Source organism: Eptatretus burgeri, chromosome 7 (assembly GCF_056783735.1).
Source record: "Eptatretus burgeri isolate ZD-2024b chromosome 7, Ebu_testis_v1, whole genome shotgun sequence".
Classification (NCBI taxonomy): domain Eukaryota; kingdom Metazoa; phylum Chordata; class Myxini; order Myxiniformes; family Myxinidae; genus Eptatretus; species Eptatretus burgeri.
In genome coordinates this window covers 68,284,575-68,309,346 of record NC_140967.1, presented here as the reverse complement: position 1 = coordinate 68,309,346, position 24,772 = coordinate 68,284,575, and the positions used below count along the sequence as shown (strand labels likewise).

Genomic DNA, 24,772 nt, shown 5'->3' with positions numbered 1-24,772 from the left:
CATTCCTGGGTGCTTTTTTGAAGTGTGTTTGGGGTCATTGTCCATTTTTTTTGTCTTCTGTAAACAGAGATGATGTGCTTTACCAAAAAGCTCTAATTTGGTCTCATCTGTCCACAGGATGTTCTCCCAGAAGGAGTTTGGCTTGTTCAGGTGTGTTTTGGCAAACTCCAGTCGGGCCTTCTTATGTCTCTCTCTCAACAGTGGGGTCCTTCTGGGTCTCCTACCAAAGAACCCCCTTTCACTGAGTTGGCGACAGATGGTGCGAGTTGAAACTGTCATACCTTGTGTCTGAAGGTCAGCTTGAATCTGTATAGCAGTTGAATGAGGTGCTTTCTCCACCATTTGAACAATCCATCGCTGTAATCTTCGATCAAGTTTTCTCTTGTGGCCACGTCCAGGGAGGTTGACTACAGTGCTATGGGCCTTAAACATCCTGATAACATTGCGCACGGTGGACCCAAGAACATCAAGGTCTCTGGAGATGGACTTGTAGCCTTGAGATTATCCATGCTTGGCGACAATCTTGTGTCTGACCTCAGACAATTCTCTGGGTTTTCTTTCTTTTCTCCACGCTCATTGCGGTCCACACAGTGACACAAAACAGCAGAATGACTCCTTTTCTCTCTTCAAACTGGTTGAATGAGTGATTTTTATATTGCAGGCACTTGCAAATCATCAAAGGTGAGTTCAATTCCAAAGTAAAGGAGAATCACCTGCTTGAAATCTAATTATTTATTTTCTATCTCTCAATGGTGAAAAATCACGTAAAAAAATTTCTGATCCGAATTCGGATCTTTTCCAAAATTGAATCAATTCTTCCTTTTCAAATACTCAACGTGTCGACCAAGTTTTGTTCGAAGCCGTCCACAACTTTTTGAGATATCATGCAAAATATACTGCAATTTTGGCCCTAACTCTCAATGGTGAAGAATCACTTAAAAATTCTCATAGTCGGATCCTGATCCGGATCTTCACCAAAATCTAATCAGTTCGTCCTTGTCACACACCCAACCTGCCCACGACATTTCATCCGAATCCGTCCACAACTTTTTGAAACACCGTGCAATATTATTTTAGTCCCGTCTCTCAATGGTGAAGAATCACTTTAAAAATTCTCAGATCTGGATCCGGATCTTCACCAAAATTTAATTGATTTGTCCTTTTCACACATCCAACCTGTCCACCAAGTTTCATCCAAATCCATACATAATCTTTTGAGATATTGTGCTTTATATCATTTTTGGCCCGATGTCTCAATGGTGAAGAATCGCTTAAAAACATTCTCAGATCCGGATCCGGATTCGGATCTTCACCAAAATTAAGCATTGATGTCCTTAGCCGGTCACCTACACACACAAAATATATTTCAGAATGATTGCTTGAAAACTGTGGCCAAAAATTGTGTGACAGACAGACAGACAGACAAACAAACGCTACAGACCAACATGCTTGGCGAAAAATAAATTTCGCCAACAAATAAACAAACAGACAGAAAAGGGTGAAACCATAACCTCCTTCACCTTCGGTGGTGGATGTAATTATTGATTCTCAATTAACTAACCAATTGTATAAAGTAACACATTCATTCTCACTTTTATGTTGTACTTCAACAAATGGTCTGGCCTTGGGAGGTCGACCACGGCGGCGTTTGACAGGCGGTGGAACAGCTTCAGCCTCTTCCTCTTCTTCTTCCTCCACTTCACCCTCCTCTTCAACCTCATCCTCACTTACAGGATCCACATCCGAATCTGTAATCGGCATCATTATGGGTTACAAAAAAAAAAAACTTTGTTTCTTGAACTCAAGGGCTAGGAGTTAACAACAAAGAATAAAAGCGGGACTTGTGAACTTGTTGACCATGATAGAATTACTTATGGATAGATTTGTGTTGTGAAGGTGATGTGACATCACTCACCGGATAAATCCTGCTTGCGCCTTTGCATCTTCCGCTTGCGGCCACATCGGTGACGTCGTCGACCACGCCCATTCTGCTCTCCGTCTACTTCACCATCACAGTTTTCGCTGTGCTTCATCATAGTGTTCTGTTCATCGAAATGTGCAACCGTAGGATGATGGTCAAGGATGTCATGGTTTGCACTCTCATCGAGCCAAGCTAGAGTTAAATTCTGTTGAAATAATCATTTCTTAACCTTCATCTTGGCTTCGCTTTACATTCAACAAAATCCACTGAACCCAAACAAACCCTTAGAAACGCAAAACCGATGGTTTTATCACGATTTGTGACGCCCGTCTCAGCAAGCAGAATGAACACAAAAGCCTTACCAGTAAACTCATTTTGAAATATTTCAAATGCAGAGGGAATACTGATTGTGACAAATACAAAAACTGTTGCAACCAATACAAATGCAATAATGACCGACCCAAATACTGCTGAAGCTTCATTTATCAAACTATATCTGTTGAAGTTTCATCAATCATTCGGCTTCCATTTCCAGTTTCCTGGTCGTGGTTACTTTCTCTTGGTCCTCCAATGATATTCTTCCAAAAAGCTATGTAATCGTTTCAGAATAGTCTGTGCTGCCATCGATTTTATGTTATTTGTTTGTGTTGATTGTTCTTGGTATTGAGGGGTTCACCCCTGTGTATTTTTTCGTGCTCATTCTATTTAATTTGATCCTGTGTCTCAGGCTTGGGTCGATTTATGCCGACACGTTCTTTTTTTTTCAACTGCTTCTTCTACCCACTCACCATGTCTCCATCCCCTCTGTCCCATAATTCACCACCCTCCCTTTAATTCCCTCCTCATACCTTCTGTTTAATAAAATAAAAAGCAACAAAAGAATTCTTCTTCTTCTTCATCCCTCTCTCTATCCATAAATTTTTAAATGGTGATTTTAAAATGTTCAGCCTTGCCACATACTTGCTTCTAAACACCTTTCTCTCAGTCTACTTTCCATTCTCCCCTTCTCTCCATCCCTTGATGATTCGTAAACTAGTGCCTCATACATCAGTGTTCAAGTAGCACTGACTTGTTTCTTTAATCATCATTGCCATCCCAATTATGACGTCCATCTTCATCTCTCTGCCCATAGAATCCTTAAAACCAACCTTTTTTGAACTGTGGGTGGCACTACAATGACAAACCCCTCATGTCAGTAACCTTCCCTGAGTCATCCTCACACTCGGGTTTCCCAACACCTGCTTCAGGCTTCCTCCTCCACTCAGCATCCCCAACCCCCTCATTGCTTACTTCACACCACACCCCCCCTCACTGCTTACTTCACACCACACCCGCCTCATTGCTTACTTCACACCACACCCCCTCATTGCTTACTTCACACCACACCCCCTCACTGCTCCCCCAGCGTCCCACCCCCTCTTTGCTCCCCATGGTCACATCCCCTCCATGCTCACCCCAAGTCCCATTCCATATCCTCCCACTTCTCCCTCTCCATGCCCCCCCCCCAAGCTGTCCCCTCTTTCCCACACCCTACCAACAGTGCCACATTCCAAACTCCATGAAACTCCAACATCTGAGGTCTTTGCTCCAATTTGACAGATCTCTCAATCCAACCTGCCACTGGTACACCTGACATCTTGTCGACCGAGAATTAACAGGGTCTATCTGACATTTCATTCAAATTTAGAAGAAGTCCATGTAGAAGGGCAAGAGAGGAAACTAAGTAAGATTATTTTATGTAACCTTTATATGTACCTGTTATGTAGCACACGATATGAAAATAAAATGTTATGAGATTGCAGAAATTCCACTTTGAATTTTTTAGTTCATTTTTCTCAAACTTTAAAAAAGTGTAGTTGGACCCTGTTAATTCTCGGTCGACGATCTGCCTAGCAGAATCCTTTCTCAAACAGGATATCCCCAGTTCCTCGGTGTCTCTCCCTGAATATAGTCTTTTCCGGTTGACAGGCCTGAACCCTGTTCCGGTGGCATTCCAGTTTTTGCCAAGCACTCTTATTTCCCACTGTGCAGGTACTATGCCTCCCCCTCCTATTCCCCAGGAGTACCTTTGCCTGCGCTTTCCCCTACGCAAGCACCTCCTGTTTGTCTGTATGCTATACCATCCTAACAGGGATGACTATTTATATCTCCCTCTCTTCCAACATGGACCATATTATAACCACCACCCATCCCAACTCCCTTTTCATATGCAGTGATTTTAACTGTCACCAAGCCATTTCGCTGGCTGACTCCATCGGCCTCACACAATCAGTGAACTTTCTGACCCGGATTTCTCCCAATGTCAGGTCTTCCCTTCTGGACTTGGTAATGATGAATTTTCCTACTAACATCTCCTGTTCCTCGTCTGCTCCAAAAGGTTCATCTGATCATGTGCTTGTGAGAGTCAACATCTCTCGAGCTATTGTCAGAGAGATGCATCAGTGCCGTAGAGTCTGGCAGTTCACGCAAGGTAACTGGCAGGGACTGCAAAGCTGCTTTCTCATGTCAGGACTGGTCCTTCATTTCCACCTCTCTTGATATTAATATTGCCTGGGAATTATTCCACACAAGCTTCCTTTATGTACAATTTTATACCATCTCGTCTGCAGTTAGCACACCTATCCTCTCACACCTGGTGCAAATAATCCTGTGGTGAGGCAGTGGCCTTCAAACAACTAACCCTTTCTTACTGGATGGCAAATCTGACCAAAGACAACCTAAAATCGTTCCACAAAGCTTGGAGCAAGTGTGTCCCCTCTCAGGAAAGCCAGAAACCAACAACTGGCCAAGCTCCAGGCTGAACTCTCAAGCCTGTCTCCTTTTTTACACACACAGTGGCACATTATCAAACCTCTCTCTGGTGAATGCTTCCCCTCCATCCCTTCCCTCACGTCAAATAGCATCAAAGCTGACTGTTTGTCAGAAGGCCAAGTGCCTCAATTCTGTACTTGCTTCCAATTTTTGTGAACTCAACCCCTCATTCCCGACACCTACCTGACTGTCTCAGAGCCAGGTGCTCCTGGATACTGTGTCGTTCCCATTTGAGAATTTGGAGAGGATTCTGGCAATCCTTGATTCAGATCAAACTCAGACAGGCCCAGACGGCATCAGTGCAGGTCAGGTCAGGCGTAGGAGCATGTGCCGGAGGAGCGAGTCGTTGCGTCCACTTTCCGCCGGTACTCCAGGGGCCTCCGTCTGGCCACCCCCCTCCTCCCCAGGCATTTTCCTGGCCCATCCCCATCTCCTTGAGATACTGATCAATCTGCTGCAACCACGAGGCACGTGGTCGGCCCATTGGCAACCTCCACTCACAAGGCTCCCTCGCTGAGAGAATCTGGTGAGCAGGATCAGCGTCAGGATAACAAGCCAGCTGTCTGTACAGCCACAGCTGACACTCATGGACTATGCAGGTAACATCTCATTTGAATCTCTCTCAGCAACCGCTCGCTGGACACAATGTCCGACCAACAAGAGCCAAGGATTCTCCGAAGAGACCTGGTACCAAAGGAATTAAGTCTCCATCTCAGATTCCTGGTCAGAGTCCAAGTCTCACATCCATAGAGCAAGACCGGAAGCACCAATGACCTGAAGACTCAGACTTTCGTCGTCCTGCACAGGTACCGGCAGCGTCACACCGCATGATCCAGCGAATCCACGACTCCCCAGGCCTGACCCAGACGTCAATTGACCTCTGGCTCACAGTCAGCAGGCATGAACATCACTGACAAGGAAAGTGAATCTCTCCATGACCTCAACATCCTCACCACAAATGGGTACAGACAAGACAGCGCAATCCAAGATGTCATTGAAAGCCTGGATCTTAGTTTTGACACAGGAAACCCATAATCCCAGCGGCTCCGACTCTTCATTCAGTACCCCGAGGGCCAAAAGGATATCAAGAATCTCTGCAAAGATGACTGCATCATCTGTGAAATCAAGGTCGGAGATCTTGACATTCCCAAACAATGCACCGCAGCTTGATCTCTCTGACATCCTCCACAGAATCCAGTCTATACAATTGCTGAAAAGTGTGGGGGCCAGTTCACACCCCTGATGAACTCCATCAACAACAGGATATAAATCAGAGATGGTATCACCACATCTCACAGCACTCTCAGTCCCAGAGCATAATTCAGACTTGAGATTGATCAGTTTTTGGTGGCATCCCACGAAGCACAATAATCCTCCAGAGGGCATCCCGATTCACTGAGTTGAACGCTTTGCAGAGATCAGCATAAGCTGCAAGCAGCCCCTGCCGAAACTCTTGCCTGTGTTCAGTGAGGACCCGAAAAACAAGGACATGATCAATTGTTGACCTCTTTGGTGTAAAGCATGACTGCTCTGGACGCTAGTGCTCAAACAGATAGTGGCGAACCAAATCAAGAATTATCTGAGCAAAGACCTTGCCCGGCACTGAGAGCAGCGTCACCCCTTGGTAGTTGCTGCAGTCCTGGCGATCACCCTTTCCTTTCCAGAAAGGGATAACAAGGCCCCTCTTCCAGTCAGTTAGGATGATGCCTGTGTTCCAGGCAGAGCACAGAATTGCATGCAACACACGAGTGCAGCATTTCCACCAGCCTTGAGAAGTTCAGCATGGATGCCACAGATCCCAGGAGCTTTACTCCATTTCAACCAGTTCATCGCAGCCCGTGTTTCCACAAATGAAGGTGAATCACAGTTGATTGGTGGGTCAGCAATAAGGATCGTAACACCCCTGACACCCAACTCGACAGCTGGTGGATCAGCATGGTGCAGCTGCTCAAAGTAACCGGCCCAGCGGGCCTTCACTTCGAACTCCTCTGTCAAGACCCCACCACCCTCTGCTCTAACTGCAGCACTCCGAGGGACGGGCTTTGAGGAACGCAATGCGCGAATTCCCCTGTAAGCGAGACGAGAATCACCTGTCCACAGGTGATGCTCTACCCCCTCACAGATTCCTCGCACATAGGCCTCCTTGTCCACCCTTAGTGCACGTACAGTTTTATGCCTCAACTCCCTGAACAGCTCAGCTCTGCCATTAAGCCTGGGCCTGCACCTCTGGCCAATGGTATCCAGTGTCCCTTGAGAGACAAAATTCTTCTTCACCCTACTGTGTGTTCCAAGACATCCACCGGCAACATCAAGGAAGGTGGTCTCGAAGGCACTCCACAACTCTTCAGGACTCCCCAAAGCATCCAGACCTCCAAAATCCCCACTCAGCCTGTTCACAAACTCCTCAGCTACCCTCGCATTTATCGGCTGGGATGGTACCATTCTCCTGGATTTAAGCTGCAACTTCAGAGTTGCCATGGTTTCGCCACGACCCGGTCTCCGAACCTCAGAGAGTGCTGCAATACCCATGTTGAAAAACTTGAGCTCATATGATAACAGAGACAGGTGATCATCCTCTCTTAGAGATAGGACGTTCCAGGCACCCACCCGAACGGACCGCTTTAAGTTAGCCCAATGAGACCGCCGTCTGGTAGATGACACCTCAGCACCACTCTGCCACACACCAGCGCAATCTGACCCTGGAGGTTTACTTCATGGTTTTCCTTCCATCATCAAGAAATGGGGGTCCTGAAGGCTTTGCCCAAATCCCATCATCAGGTGAGCTGCCCTGCGAAGGGCAGCAGCACAGGACGTGCTCCCACGGAGTGGGTTTTCAGATTTTTTTTTACATTTGTGGGTTTTGCGGAATGAAGTGTTTTACGGTGGCCAAAGTGCAAATCCTGCCACAAACCTCCTAAAAAACAAAGGAACCCAACTGCAGGAGGACGTCCGCAGACACAGATGGGCACTACAAATGGATGGCCGTTGGCTCACAAGGAGCTCCTCTGCCCTTTGACAGGTTTTGTTTTAAACCTTGCACATCCATGCACCGTCCTCACTAGAAAACGTGGTGCGGGAGACGGTTTAGCCGCCAACAACAAAACAGGTTTACATGGTACCTGTAAGCAAGTCACAGATTGTACCTGTAGCATGGAACCTGCAACATGGTACCTAAAGCAAGGTTTCTCTCTTACCTGGAGCAAGTCACATCAGTGCACCTATCCTAAAAATCTGCTCTGCTGCTCTTGCTCATCCGCTTACTGCTCTGTTCACTCAATCTTTCTCTCTGGGTCAGTTTCCGTCTGCCTGGAACTTAGCAAACATTACAGCAATACACAAACATGATGCAAAAACTGAACCTCTTAACTACAGGCCTATGAGCTTGTTTCCAAATATTAGCAAGGTCATGGAATTTATCATTGCAGTTGACATAAAATCCTGGGCTGACAGGATGGTCTGGAGGTATGCCAACTTGCATCTAAGCTGTTTAGCCTGAGTTTGAATCCTGACCCAGCTATAAACTGTCATCCTGGTGTTTCACAGGTGATTCATCAATGTGTGTGCTGTCCCTTGGATGACGTTAAACGGGAGTCCCGTCTGCCAGCATTCGTTGGTGGACGTTAAAGATCCCATGGTGTCCTTCATGAATAGTAGGTGAGCTATGAATGGCATGATAGCCAAATTCAAAATTCCTGCCCTCACCAGCAAAGGGCACTACATCAGTGGCACAGCCACACCCTCAGCCAATGATGCTACCCTGCATACGAACAAAGAAACATCAAATCCTTCCTTTTCTCCAATGGCCTGATCTAAGATTATCAGTTCGGTTTCAAACCAGGTCACTCTACCTTGCACATGCTGCTTCAACTCTCCCAACAATGGTTGGAAGCCCTCAATCTCAGACATGAGATAACAGCAGTCTCTCTAGACATATCTCAAGCATTTGATCTCCAAACTCTCTGCTTATTGTATCCAAGGCCACCTTCTCTCATGGATCATTAACTACATTCACTTCTGTATTCAGTGTGCAGCTCTTCACGGGATCCTCTCATCTGTCAAGGCTGGAGTGCCGCAAGACAGTGTCTGGGACCCAGTCTTGTTCCTTATCTTTATCAATGATATTCAATTCCCTGTAAAATCCTACCCATCTCTGATAATGATTCCACCCTCTGCTGTACCATTTATCTTGCTTCACAGACAGCTGATCTTTCCTCTCTGCAGACCTTGATAGAATCAGGAGCTGGTCCAACACTCGGAAAAGGTCTTTCAAACGAAACAATTCCCACACACTCACCGTGTCTCTCCAAAAGGATCGTCTGGCAAACCCTCTCATCTACTTCCGAAACAAAATGCTTGAAGAGGTTGTCACTCAAACATTTGGGCATCACCATCAGCCATTATCTTTCTTGGGCAGCCCGTATTTCCAAGATAGCCTCCAAAGCCAGCCGCTGACTCAGCATACTCCGTTGTGCAAGGTCTTTCCTTGACCAATCTGAACTTTGACAAACTCCAATGTCTTCATTCATGACTTGATGGAGTAATGATCTCCCCTTAGGACTAACACCTGCTTCACAGAGGTTAGCTCCTGCCTCACACCTTGCCCGTTTAATGCCATTGAAAGCAAGGCCCTCAAAATCATTGGGATCTACAACAAAGCAGAGTGTCTAGACCTGTTGCTTTCGCATTGTAGACAAGTTGGTGGCCTCTCTCTGTATTCTACCACCTCCTTTTTGGTCTTGCACCCTCTGCCCTCTCTTTGGCTCTGTCCCTCTCATTTTCTGCAGGGCGCACACAGTCTGCCAGTAACCCTCTTCTTGTTAAACTCCCAAAAATCGAGGCTCATTGCTCACATCCACTCATTTGTTCCTCTTCTCTTGCCTGTGGAACCAACTTCCCCAGTTTGACCAGTCCTCATTCTTCCTTCAATACAGCTGTTCACCACTACCTAAGGTCATCCCTCATCCATACTCATGATCTGATGTACCCCAAATAGCACAATTCCCACACACACCCTTTTCCCAGGTTATTGTGATCCCGCCCTCATCCCCTTCCATTTGTTGGTTGTCGGTTGGTTTGTTCCTCTTCTGTTTCATCCCCGCTTTCCCCTTCTTTTTGTTGCTGTGTTTCATTCAGCTTGAATGTAGCTTGTTAACCTACATGTGTCCTTCTCAACCTCCCCTTGATCTCACTCTGCTGTTGGCATTTCCCCCTTTCCATTTTTTTCCCATATCCATTCTGCTTTCAATCTCCCATGAGCCTCGATCATGTATACAAATATATGCCAGCTTAGTATTCTTATTTGAGCTTCACTCTTGTGATGATGCTGCGGACTCAAATCTCAAACACTGTAATTATTATCCTTTTTCTATTTCCCTTATTTAAGCAAAAGTACAATGGTGTCTCTTAAGGTTTGGGTTATTTATATCTGTATAAGCTCCCTGACCCTCCCCACTTGAGATTTAAATTCTGTGCAAAGAAAAAAAGCTTTTTATGAGCCTTGAATTATGTATATATATATATATATATAATTATAATTATAATAATAATAATAATAGATAACGTGCCTAAAGATAATAAAAAAAGAAGAAATGAAACAATTCGAGTTAAATTGTGCTGGATTCCTGCAGGGGGTAGAGGATTTTCATTACCCTGCGGGTGAAGGCCTTGTGACATTTCTCACACTCGTACGTGGTGGGGATGAAGTTAGGGTCATGGTAACGCTTGAAGTGGAAGTCAAGCAGCTGCTTCTGTCGAAAGGTCTTGTCACAAAGCATGCAGGCAAAGGGCTTCTCTCCAGTGTGCACACGTTTGTGCATTACCATGTGCCTCTCCTAGATTCCACGAAAGCAACAAATATAATTTTAAAATAAATAAAAAAACTGGTCGAAATCGCAAAAAAAAAAGAAAAAGAATTGCCTCACTACATTTACACAAGAAAACCTGCTTGAAATAGTTTAACGACCAAGGTTAACAAAAAGGTGGTGCAAGTAAAAAGTGTTTTTTTTAATAGACGAGGCTCGACTAGCTTTTATGTTTGCACTGCAAAGTCATAAGTGTGTCATTGATCAACATGTAACGTGTTGGTAGCGCACTAGGGTGCACCTGGTCATGTCTTTATTCTAAACTTGCAAGATGCATGTATTTGTCTATCCTGTGCACTCAGAGGTTATCGGGATACTTTGGGGTTGCTTTTTAAGTACTGTACTGCATAAATATGACGGCCTGTAAAACCTCCATCACGAGTAAAATAAAAATAATGATTCATGCATTGGAATTTAATTTTATCATTCCAAATGAATGTTCAACCTCAACATCATCAAATCATTGAACACACTAGTCATTTACATATTTCAAGGCTCATGGAAGACTTAAGAGATTTCCTCTGGAAGTATTGCCTGCTCTTTACTCTCGTCTTATTGTTATGTTGGACCCCACACCATTAATGTACAGCAACTGTAGTAGTACCAAGAGTGGACGTCTATATTGGCTGAAAACAACACAACAAACTGTCGTGTATAAAAAAGCTATCCGAAGATAGGAAAACGTTTCAGGCAGGCCTCCCTCTCCCTTTTGAGGTCCTTCATTCGCAAACCTCGCTTAAAAAAACAACAAATCAAACACTTTCCATGGGGCTTAAACCAATTTTAGGAGCAAAACCATTTCTGGTACAACGTGATATACATTTACTTTTCCAAAGCTGAACTTCCCATGCACAGCCACTTAAAGAGAGTTTGAGAACAAGTTTGAAACTCAAACTTTGAGTTTGAGAAACACAACAACAACAAAAAAACCCTGACAATTCCATACAGTACACGTGCGCAAGCTTCAGTGTTTAACCTTTTCTGTCAGAAAAATATTTTATGAATAATAACACCAATTAAAAAAAAAACTGACAAGAGTAGACAAGATTGATGGAATGGAAATCTGTATTCATGAAAAAAAAATCAAAAAAAGAAATCACTGTCTCTCCTCCAGTTTAGATCTCTCCATGCTCTTAGCCCTCCAACCCCCCCCCCCCGCCCTCCCCTCACCCATAAAACCTCCAAAAACCTCCAGGATGTCTCTCCCAGTGACCGTGACTCCCCTTGTGGTTAAACTTCCAACATCCAGGCTGACTGCACGTCTCAACGTCAACGAGTGCAACACACATCCGTCCATTTCACTGGAGCCAGACCGAGCATAGGATTCTGGGAGACACTTCGGATGCCAATAATCTGGAATGTGCAAACCATAGACCATCTGGAATGCTTCTTGTTTGCCTGCAAAGTTCCCATCACCCCACTCTATTTTACTGTCAGACAATCATCTGTGGCAACACAATCCTGATTATATTTCCCCCATCTTTCTTTGCTTTTCCATCCAGGGGACCCCTCTGGGTTTTTGGCCTCCATCCTTTGTATATATATATATATATATATATATATATATATATATATATATATATATATATATATATATATATATATATATATATATATATATATATATATATATATATATATATATATATATATATATATATATATATATATATATATATATATCGGGGCGTATAATGTGATACCTGTCGTCCCTCCGTCCGTCTGTCTGTCTTTCTGTCTGTCTGTCTGTCCATCCATTCCTGTCCGTACTCCAACTCCCAAAGTTTTCAACTTTCACGTTTCATATTTGGTACATAGGTACAGACTGTGGAGACGGTGTGTGGCGACATACGTTCGTCATCTAAAGTGGTTGCCATGGCAACCATGATGCTGTTTTCCATCCGTTCCTGACTGCACTCACTCCCAAAGTTTTCAACTTTCACGTTTCATATTTGGTACATAGGTACAGACTGTGGAGACGGTGTGTCGTGACATACATTCGTCACCTAAAGTGGTTGCCATGGCAACCAGGATGCTGTTTTCCATGTAGTAGCACAATTCTGTATATACCTTCTTGTTCGGGCATATATTGTGCTCACTTGCTCTCTTGTTACTGATTGCAATATACAAATACATATATTGCTTTAAAATTATTTGTATCAGACTTCACTGCAATGCTTTATAGAAAATATTAATTATTAGACGTCTTTTAAAAATGATAAATGTATAAACAGGCGAGCATTGGGTGGCTTTGACACCAACTCACTGGTTTTAATCCCCCATTGACCCTGCCTCGCCCAACCATTTTATTTGCTGTTCAATGCATATCCTCCCCTCCTCTCCTCTTTTCCTGTCTATTCAATGCCTTGTTTAAAATGTTCAACTGTTGCCTCATGACCCCCAATGCTTATCCATATCCTATCATCCCACTCTTCCCTGAGCCTCAATGTTGGAAAATAAAAGAAAGAAAAATCAAGTGTGGAAGTATAGCACAATGTACGCAAATAATAAAAGTTAAGAATAATAAACCAATATTCCATAACAATTTTGAGATTTGTCGAGCTTCACTGGAAAAGCTAGATTTCTGAGGGTGCTACAGAAAATGTGTCCAAGTAGCCACAGCCGTGGCCAAAAATATTGGCACCCTTGCACTTTTTTCAAATAACTCACAATTTTCTTGAAAAATAAGATGAAATTGACCAAAGTATTTGGTCTCCACAATTCTTTGATTCAATGTCAATATTACAGAACCTTTGTTTTTAATTCAGAACTTAATATTGTTGTGGACCGGGTATCGGCGACGAGCACGACCGTTAGGTGGAGCAGTAGAGTCGGCTCCACCGAACACCCGGAATTCAGATCGTTACTCTCGGATAACTCCGAAGGTACGAGTCCCTTACAGGACCGTGAATCGTCAATAATTCAACCACGTGGTACAGGGTTATTTGCCAAACTTCAAAATACCTAAAGACCCACGTGGCGAGCTACCGAGGAATTCACACCCTTGACGGAGCTCGAATGGGACAAGCCGTAACCGTGCTCGACCCGTGTGTAACCCGACTGGATGGTTACCGAGGTCCAGTCGGTCCAAATGCACAACTACAGCAGCGACGGCCTTTTTAATCACCCAACACATTGCTAAACCAATGAAGGAAAGGACGATGACGAGCTGAAACATTCAACAATAGGGATATTTATTAACAATAATTGGGGGAACGGGGGAAGCATGTAAGGGCAGAATTATCACGACTGCGCAATGCAAGTATGTACAAGGCACTTAAACATTCCTACTTATAGACTGGGCCCACAGACACACACATGCACACACAAAAGAAACGAACCCAAATGGTCTTTATTCGGCTCTCCAGCCGTGGAGGATAGGTCGGCTGGGAGTCAGGACGGCTGGCTACCTGGCCACAAGCGCGTGTCTGGACGTCCACCCCCTCTCAGAGCTCCGGTCACCACAAGACGGACCAGGGCAGCCAGACGCAGACCAGCGCCAGCGACGAGATGAGGCCAGACCAGTGTCGAGCAGACCAGACCAGCGTCGAGAGATGCAATCCGAGAACCAGACCAGTGCCAGCGAGATGGGACCAGACCAGCGTCGAGCTGCGATCAGAGAACCAGACCACGCGCTCGAGCAGACGAGGCGCAAATATTTGTTCTCCTTTCTTTCGTCGTCCTTGGGCGCGGTCCGCGCATGCGTGGCCTGCTCTTATTGGGCGGACCGCGTGTCGCGGCTCCGCCTTCTTGCAAAGGACCACCCCGGCTCTGATCCGCTCGTCGTCCATTCGCCGCAAAATGACGCATTCTCTCATTTGGCGCCAGGCCAGAATGAAACGCTTCGTGGGCGCTCGAACAATTCCTCGAGCAATGTTGTTGTTGGCGGTCATAAGTGTAAAAATCCTATCTATAAAATAACTTCGCAGCGCATGTACACGTAATTCCCATTAGACATAGGGGATGGATTCTAACGAGAAACACATACTTATAGAAATAACTAAGCTATGGGGACGACTGTCTGTCTGGTGCACAAGGCTTCCAAATTCGTAACAATATATCCTTTTAAATCAGATAATAAAAAGAAATGACATTGACAAAATTATTGATACCCCAGACATAATATTTGGTAGCACAGCCTTTGGACAAAATAACTGCAGTCAAGCACTTCCTATAGCCATGAATGAGCTTCCTGCACCTCTCTACAGGCAGTTTGGCCCACTCTTCTTGTGCAAACTGTTCCAGTTCACCCAGATTTGAAGGGTGCCTTCTCTCAACTGCTGTTTTCAGATCTCCCCACACGTGTTCAATGGGATTTAGATCTGGACTCATTGCTGGCCACTTCAGAACTGTCCAACATTTTGTCTTGAACCGTTTCTGGATGCTGGATGCCAGACCCATGACCTTTGACGGAGACCCAGCTTTCTGACACTGGGTTGAACATTGCACTCCAAAATGCCTTGGTAATCTCCTGATTTCATGATGATCTGCACACATTCAAGGCACCCAGTGCCAGAAAGCACCAAAGTAACCCCAAAACATCACTGAACCTCCTCCATGTTTGACTGTAGGGAAGGTGTTCTTTTCTTTGAAGGCTTCATTTTGTTTGCTCTAAACACAGAGATGATGTGCTCATCTGTCCACAGGACATTCTCCCAGTACAGAAGGATTTTGGCTTGTTCAGGTGTTTTTTGGCAAACTCCAGTCAGGTTTTCTTATGTTTCTCTCTCAGCAGTGGGATCCTCCTGGGTCTCCTACCATAGAACCCCCTGTCATTGAGTTGGTGACATGGTGCGAGTTGAAACTGTCGTACTTTGTGTGTGAAGGTCAGCTTGACTCTGTTTGGCAGTTGATCGAGGTGCTTTCTCCACCATTCGAACAATCCTTCGCTGCAATCTTCAATCAAGTTTTCTCTTGCAGCCACGCCCAGGGAGGTTGGCTACAGTGCCATGGGCCATTAACTTCCTGATAACATTGCGTATGATGGACACAGGAACATCAAGATCTCTGGAGATGGACTTGTAACATTGAGATTGTCCATGCTTAGCTACAATATTGTGTCTGACCTCCTCAGACAATTCTCTGTTTTTTTTCTCTTTTCTCCATGCTCAATGTGGTCCACACAGTGACTCAAAACAGTAGAATGACTCCTTTTCTCTGTTCAAACTGGTTTAATGATTGATTTTTATATTGCAGGCACCTGAAACTCACCACAGGTGAGTTAAATACCAAAGTAAATGAGAATCACTTGTTTGAAATCTCATTATTTCTAACAATTTCTAAAAGGTGCCAATTATATTGTTTGAACCATTTTAGGATTTCTGTGTGGAATAAGCTAATATCTAGTAAATTTTTTTCAGATTTTTTTTTGTTTTGTTCCACTGCAAACCAAAGAAATACATATGTGGATACCAAAAAGATTTTATAATTTCAACATTTTTCTGGAAGAAATGGTGCATTATTTGAAAAAAGGGCAAGGGTACCAATACTCTTCAAGGCAGTATCTTTACAATAAAAAAATAGAATAAAAAGAACTTTCCTTTTTTGTGCCATTTGCAAGAATAATTGCACAATCATGGAACACATGGGTGAAACTACAGAACTTTTGAAAAGAGGAAAGTAACGAGCAGAGCAAGTCCTTACTTGGGGGGAGGGGGTGGGGTGGGGTTCTGAGGGCATGTTTCCCCCCTATAAAATTTTGATGGTGTCAAAATATGCATTTTGGGGGTGATCCTGTCCAAATTGTAGCAAAAAACTATGCTAATAAAAAAGTGATATTTGGGGAAGATTTTCTGTATTCACACTCCATTGCTGGGAAGGCTTTTTGTTAGTAGAGCATTTTATCATAAAATAAGTGAATACTAAATACGAGTACCATATACCTTTGCAGGGCTTTTAATCAAAGTGCTTTATAAAGGGAGGGGGGAGGGGGGCTGTCACACATCACGTAATGGAGTGGTTTACCGGAATCATCCTCGCTCGTGGTGCAAAACTAGAGCATTCACTACCCCTTTAAACTCGCATGTCATGTAATGGGAGGGGTTTCCCAGAATCACCTTCACTCTAATATAAATCAAAACATTCACGACCCCCTCATATTTTCAGGGGTCAGCAAACACACAACACGCCACATGAACAAGGAAAAGTTGCAAGTTATCAAAAACAAGTGAGTTTCAAAATATTGATATATTTACATTTTTACACTCTCGTTCGTCCCTGTGCCTGCCACACCTTTCTCAACCCCACACTTCATCTCATACCCAGTGAAACTCATTTGAGAGCCTGACGATTTATTTGATGTGGGGGTGGTGCAGCACAGGCACGATGGCATAAATGGCCTCCTTCTGCATCAAAGTTCGCCGTTTCAATTCATTGGTCTCGTATCGATGTGGTCACAATCTAGTATCAATGTATCACATCAACGTAATGACGGCACTTCGGTATTTTCCGAAGTTCACAGGACGGAACGGCAATGGGAAAATCCAACAATGGATGCTCTTTCCGTATTTACCGACATAGACAGACATTTTCCTGCCTGGCGGACATCTGATCGGAGTAACGCACTGGAAAGCTTTTGTGTCCAGCTAACTTCCAAAAAAAAAAACCTCATAAAAAACTACCATGGATGTAATTCACATAAATGTGGTCATGGTGCGTTAGCATTGCACCCCACCCGGATGAAATGGGTTAAGAAACGAATCGGCATATCGGAATAGCACCTCAATTTCCTCTAATCACGGCAGGTTTTTCTGATGATGAAAATACAAAAACCTCAGCATGTGTTGTTACAAAAACACAGATTTCTGCACACATATGGTAGAGTTTCAACGATGGGAAAATGAATGACAAAAAAAAAGGAAAATGATAGGCCAGCTCATGGAAGAGTGCTTATCTCAACCTTGATTTTCAACAAGATGGGATTCAACTAAAAAGTTTGGTTTTAAAGTTTCAAAAGTAGAATGGTGCATTGGAAACCATGTCCTCTATAAAAGTAAATGCTCAGTTCATTGTCTCGTTCGCTTGCACATAAAATTTCCTTTCATCTACGGCTCATTGCGTAGCTTGCAAATAAATCACATGCAGGACACGGACATTAGTAGACATCAATGTACTTTAACGTGAAATGCAAGGACATTCGTAGATAATGGACAAATACATAAAGTATATGGAATTTGAACTTGCGGTCTGAGCAGCACGAGCTATCGGTTCACATGGGAATGCTTGATCAGCCAAGCCTTAAACCTGTATCTCACTGGGCTGCGACAGCTCGCGACAAAATGCGAATGGGATTCTCCAAAATGTCTCGAAACGTTCGCGGTGGTTCTCAATTTCCTCGCGAGAGTCGCAGGATGTCGCTCTGGTGTCGCTTGAATTTTGAACATGTTCAAAAAATTCGTGCGACAAATTTTCTCTCAAAATAGTCGCAGAGTCGTCGCAGTTGTCTCGAACCCTTCTCAATTTAGTTTCCGTGAGTCAGAAAGTGCGACAAATGTGAGACAACTTTGTGAGGGATTGGCGACCTATGAAACTAAATTGTGACTGATTGGAGAAAAAAATGATAATCTGTCCTGGGACCCCTGAGAGTTTCGTAATTATATCGCCATTTGTTCTTAATGACGTGAGACATACGCAAATGTGAGATATTCGTGAGACATACGCAAAAATAAATTCAGTGTGATTCCAAGTGAAAATTATCGCTATTTTATCGCAATTTTGTGTCTCCAACTAGTCGCGAGCTGTCGCAGCCCAGTGAGATACAGGCTTTAGGTATTGAAAATTTTACAGTACTCTTTAAAGCAAAACGATAATTACCTTAAAGCCATTGCTCCAGCAATATAAATTGTGCTGATAGTTTTTGTTCAAGTTCCATACAACTGACACATGCGCACACGTGTGAGAGTACATATTTTGTATTTATTGCCTGGCTGTCTGTGGCAAATATCCCAATATATCCCTGTTAGTGATCGCTGAAAAAACCCTGCGTTTTACTCAACGGGAACAAAAAGGAAATGGCCAACATCATTCTTCCTTAAGTGAAATGCAGGTTTCGCTTGAAGCACGGCAATAAGCATGGCACGATAGACAAAGTGTTCAGAGTCAGACATATTCAGGAAACATGTTTTAAACAGCAAGTGAACAAGTTTGCCAACTTCATTGACTCGACAAAGGCCTTTGACACTGGCAAAAACAGGAAGTCATCACAAATTTTTGCTGTCCACCAAGTTCATCAAAATAGTTTGGCAGATGCACACATAATTGCAAGGAGCAATTGTGGCCGATGGCGCCGTTTGAGCTGTTCACGATTCCCAACACTGTCAAATGTCAAGCATTACAGCACCAGTGCTGTTCAATCCGATCTTCGCTGTGGCACTTCGCAGCCACAACCGAGGACGTCCAATTTTTACGTGTACGTTTTCGAAGATATCGGTATTCTTTTGAAAGGACATGAAAGACAAGGTCAGCTGCTATGCAATGACACCATTTATAAATTTTACCATGCACAGTAGAGAATATATAGCCTCCTGAAGGTAGGGCAGTTTTTGCAAACTTTGAAGTCACGTGACGTGAAAACGAAAGCGAAATTCGAAAATCCGTCCTGACCAAATTTAGATATTGTCCAATAGATTCATATGCCACAATCAAATTCAAGATCGCTTGATAAATGTAGGAGGAGATAGATTTTGAAAATCGTCATTTTTGCATTTTTTGCCAACTTTTAAGTCACGTGACACAAAAACGAAAGCGAATATCGAAAATCCGGCCCGACTAAAGTTAGATATTGTCCCATAGATTCATTTGCTACAATCAAATTCAAGATCGCTTGAGAAATGGCAGAGGAGATAGAATTTGAAAATCATCATTTTCGCAACTTCAAAGGCCTCGTGACCTTGACCTTGACCTTCGGTGACCTTGAAAGTCATACCATCGCGTACGTCCTTATCGACCTCTATCAGGATCACTAATGACCAGATCTCCCGCTTCAACTTCATTGTGAACGGACGGACGGACGGATCGAAGGACATCGACACCCATATTATTAGGTCATGCTCGAAGAGATGACCTAAAAACCAACAGGAGGGCAGAGGGAGAAAGTAATTGGAGATGGACAAACAAGGGATGCAGGTAACGATAAGGGGCAAGGGAGAACGCAAAGGGTGGACAAGATGGTTACATAAGCAAAATTGTGTTTGATAAATTTGTGATTTTGTCAAGGTCTGAGGAGAGGGAAGAGGCTGCTGCCTGTCCGTCAGAAGGATGAGAGATGTCACGGCAGAGAGTGGAGTCATCAAAGAGGATTTTCCAGAGTCAGTGAGATCATTGATGAAGATTAGGAATAATATGGGACCTAGAACACTGCCTTGGAGGTACACCAGCCTTAACAGGAAGAGGAAATGAAAGGGTTCCGTTGAGAGTCACACATTGTCTCCGAGAGTGGAGTTGGCCATGGATTCCATAGGCAGACAGTTTGGATAGCAAGGCAGGATGCCAGACTGTATCAAAAGCTTGAGATAGGTCCAGAGAGAAGGCCCTGATCTCATGTCTGATATTGAGGGCCTCCACCATTGTTGGTAGAGCAGAAGCAGCATGTCCAAGGAAGTGTGACCAGGTCTGAATCTGAATTGATGATCTGAGATGAGGCTGTTAGAGAAAAGGAATGATTTTTATGTCAACTGCAATGATGAATTCCATGACCTTGCTGATGATTGTAAGTAAGCTTAAGGATGATTGGAAGGAAGTTAAGGGGATCCGTTTTTGCACATTTTTATTTAATGCTGTGAAGTTTGCTGATTTCCAAGCAGATGGAAAATGACCTATGGTAAATGATAGGGTGAAAAGGGCAGAGCGAGGAAGCGCAAGAGCAGCAGAGCAGGTTTTTAGGACACATGAGCTGATGCCGTCCTGTCCAGTTGCAGAGCTTTGAGTCGAGGGTTGACATAAATTTTTCCCCTTTTCAGGTGCAAAATACAGAATTCAGGAGCAATTGGGAAAGACTGGGAAGGGTGGGTACAGAGAGGGAGGGTTTAGGAACACAAGATTTTGAAGCAAGCACAGAATTGAGGCATTCAGCCTTCTCACTAGCGGAGTCAGCTGTGGTGCCATTTGAAGTGAGGGAAGAGATGGAAGGGGAGCATACACCAGAGACTGACTTGATAAGGCACCACCAGGTTTTAGAGAAGGGAGACAAGTTTGATAGCTCATTCTTGAGATTGGACAGATGTTGTTTTCTGGCTCTCCTGAGGAGAGGCACACACTTGTTGCGGATTTTGTGGAATGACCTGAGGTTGCCTTCAGTCAGATTTGCCTTCGAGGAGGAGAATGCAAGTTGTTTTAAAGCAACAACCTCACCACATGATTCAGACAACCAAAAGCGGGATGATAGGTAAGATAAATGAAACCGAGATGGGATGAATCTGTACATAAGAGAGAACAGGTTTCTGTGGAAGAATTCCCAGGCTGAATCAATATCAGTGGTGGTGGATACAAGATACCAGTTCTGAAGTGTATTAAAAAACAAAGAAACAAAAACAAAACAAAAAAACTCAAATACGCAAATGTAGAAGCAGGTCACACTTTATGACCCGCGAATACGTGGGGTTCATGAATAGTGAGGTCCAACAGTAATTCCAGATGGGAGGTTTAAAAACCATCAATAAACTTTATCGCAAAAGCAAAAATAAAGCAAAAATAAATCTGAAAACCCACTCCGTGGGAGTAACTCCTATGCAGTTGGCCTCCACAGGGCAGCTCACCTGATGACGGCATTGGGACAAAGCCTTCAGGACCCCCACTCTTTGATGATAGGAGGAAAACCACGGGATAACCTTCCCGGGTCAGATTGCGGTAGTGTGTGGCGGGGTGGTGGTGAGGTGTCGTCCACCAGACGGTGGTCTCCTTGGGCTAACCTGAGGCAGTCCCTTTGGGTGGGTGCCTGAAATGTCCTATCCCTAAGAGAGGATGATCACCTGTCTCAGTTATCATCTGAGCTCAAGCGTTTGGACATCGGTATTGCAGCACTCTCTGAGGTTCGGAGACCGGATAGTGGTGAGATCATGGCGGGTGGTTACACCTACTATTGGTCTGGTCGCTCTGATGGTTACCATGCCCACGGAGTTGCTGTAGCTGTGTCCAATAAGCTGATTCCAATAATAATTGAGGTAACCGGTCAACGAGCGAATTATGAGACAAAGGATTCGTCACTCCTTGGGTGTCATTTCCCTGGTCTCTGTATATGCTCTGACTAAGGCGAGTGATCTCACCTTAAATCTCACTAAATAGATCTCACCGTGAAGGATGCATTCAATGCCACGCTCGAGTCTGTTGTTGATCAGTGCCCCAGGCGAGATACTCGACTGGTCTTGGGGGATTTCAATGCATCAATTGGAACTGATAGGGCTGGTTATGAGACGTGTGTTGTCCCTTTGGGTCTGGAACTGTGAACCAGAATAGCTCTAAGTTCCTTGACTTTGCAAGAAGTCATGGACTTCAGTGGCTGGTTCATGGTTTCAGCGTCCACAGGCTCATCGCTGGACTTGGTATTCCAATGCTGGAAGTGTGGCAAAGGAGATTGAACATGTGCTCGTTGATGGTCGCTGTTGGATGATCCACAACTGCAGGGTCGGCCGGAATGCTCAGTTCCTCAATACCGACCACAGGCTTGTTGTAACAACACTGAAGTTGCAGCTTAAATCCAGTAGAATGGTACCATCCCAGCCTAGGCTGAATGTTGGCAAGCTCAAGGATGAGAGGGTATCTGACGAGTTTGTGTACAGGCTGAGTGGGGATTTGGGGGGCCTGGGTGCTTTGGGGAATCCTGAAGAGTTGTGGAGTGCCTTCAAGACCGCCGTCCTTGATGTTGCCGGTGGATGTCTTGGAACTCACCATTGGACGAAGAAGAATTTTGTCTTTCAAGGGACACTGGATACCATTGACCAGAGTCGCAGGGCCAGGCCAGGCTGAATGGCAGAGCTGAGCTGTTCAGGGAGCTGAGGCGCAAAACTGAACGTGCGCTAAGGGTGGACAAGGAGGCCAATGTGCGAGGATTCTGTGAGGGAGTCGAGCATCGCCTGTGGTCAAGTCATTATCATCCTGCTTAAAGGGGAATTCGCGCATTGCGTTCCTCCAAGCCCGTCTCTCGGTGTACTGCAGCTAGAGCGGAGGGTGGTTGGCTCTTGAGAGAGGATTTTGACGTGAAGGCCTGTTGGGCCAGTTACTTAGAGCGGCTGTACCAGGCTGATCCACCAGCTGTTGAGTTGGAAGTCAGGGGTGTTACAAACCCTATTGCTGACCCTCCAATCAACTGTGATCCACCTTTGTTTGTGGAAACACAGGCTGTGGTGAACCAGTTGAAATGTGGTAAAGCTCCTGGGATCTGTGGCATCCATGATGAACATCTCAACGCTGGTGGAAATGCTGTACTCGTGTCATTACATGCAGTTTTGTGCTCTACCTGGAACACAGGCATCATCCCAACTGACTAGAAGAGTGGCCTTGTTGTCCCTCTCTGGAAAGGGAAGGGTGAACGCCAGGACTGCAACAACTACCGAGGGGTGATACTGCTCTCAGTGCGGGGCAAGGTCTTTGCTCAGATAATTGTTGAAAGGGTTCGCCACCATCTGCTTGAGCACCAGTGCCAGAGCAGTCAGGCTTTACACCAAAGAGGTCAACGATTGACTGTATCCTTGCTCTTCAGGTCCTCACCGAACGCAGGCGAGAGTTTCGGCAGGGGCTGCTTGCAGCCTATGTTGATCTCTGTAAAGCGTTGGATTCAGTGAAGCGGAATGCCCTCTGGAGGATTCTTGGTGTTCGTGGGGTGCCATCAAAAGTGATCAATCTGATGTCTGAACTGTACTCTGGTTCTGAGAGTGCTGTGAGATGTGGTGATACCATCTCTGATTTATTTCCAGTTGTTACTGGAGTTTCTCAGGGGTGTGCACTGGCCCCCACACTTTTCAGCGCTTGTATGCAGTGTATTCTGGGGAGGATCTTGAGAGATCAAGATGCAGTGCATCGTTTGGGAATGTCAAGATCTCTGACCTAGATTTCGCAGATGATGCAGTCATCTTTGCGGAGACTCTTGATATCCTTTTGGGGGCCCTTGAGGTGCTGAATGAGTAGTCGGAGCCGCTGGGGGTTACTGGTATCCTGGGTCAAAACCAAGCTCAGGCTTTCAATGATATCTTGGATACTGCTATCCTGACTATGCTTGTTCGTGGTGAGGATGTTGAGGTCACAGAGAGATTCCCTTACCGTGGCAGTGATATTCATGTGTTTGCTGGCTGTGAGCCAGAGGTCAATAGAAATCTGGGTCAGGCCTGGGGAGTCATGGATTCACTGGATCCTGGGGTGAGGCACTGCCAGTACCTGTGCGGGAGGACGAAAGTCTGAGTCTTCAGGTCCTTGGTGCTTTATCTTGCTCTACGGAAGTGAGACTTGGGCTCTGACCAGGGATGAGACGGCGACTTAATTACTTTGTTACCAGGTCTCTTCAGAGAATCCTTGGCTATCGCTGGTCAGACATTTTTTTGTATACCTTGTCAAGGCTCGTATAAGAGCTAACACACAAGGCACAGCAAAGGGGGCATGATACAAGAGGGGTGTGGGAATGACAAAACAGTGGGGAACAGAGACATTAGGAGATCTGTGGAAGGGAAAGGGATGGGGCGGAGAACATGGGGTATACAAGATGGACACTACAGGGACTTTCAGGAAGGAAAGCAGGTTATTTGAAGGAGGTGGGTTTGGGGTGGATTAACGGGGGTAGAAAAGATCGATTTAGATGGTGGACGATAAGAGGTGGTGGTGAACAACCGTTTTGAAAGCCTCGAGGTAAGAATGGGATTGAACAGAGTGAGGGAGTTTATTCCAAAGGTGGGGAAAAATAGGAATGAAAGAGTGAAGGTGAGCAGTGATTAGTGATTTTGTTAGTTTTACCAGAAGGGGGTTGTTGGCAGACCTTGAGTGCCCTGCGGAAAAATAGTGGGGACAAATCGCAGACAGAGCAGGGGTTGCGGGGGGGGGGGGGGAGGTGAGACCGGAATGGAGAAGGGAGAAGACAGAAAGACCACCGACCTGCCTGCGGTGATAGAGTGAGAAACCCAAAGACTCAGCCTCTACCACTGATCCGAAATGCCTTGCTTTACACTGCGTGAAGCCGAGAAAGGGGAGAGGCAGGCGCACC

General features: G+C 44.9%; 1 protein-coding gene across 9 annotated transcripts in view; it reads right to left on the bottom strand.

Moving 5' to 3' along the window:
* The window catches only part of CTCF (CCCTC-binding factor), a 114,928-nt gene that overhangs the window by 6,723 nt on the left and 83,433 nt on the right, over positions 1-24,772 (bottom strand). For 8 of the 9 annotated variants that reach the window (XM_085888909.1, XM_085888908.1, XM_085888913.1 and 5 more), the window contains 3 exons: positions 10,381-10,563; positions 1,916-2,042; positions 1,593-1,748 (listed from right to left, as the gene is read on the bottom strand). In XM_085888909.1, the coding sequence (XP_085745035.1) occupies positions 1,593-1,748; positions 1,916-2,042; positions 10,381-10,563 (466 nt within the window). The remainder of the gene's footprint in view (positions 1-1,592; positions 1,749-1,915; positions 2,043-10,380; positions 10,564-24,772) is intronic. The other variant, XM_085888915.1, reaches the window with a different exon arrangement.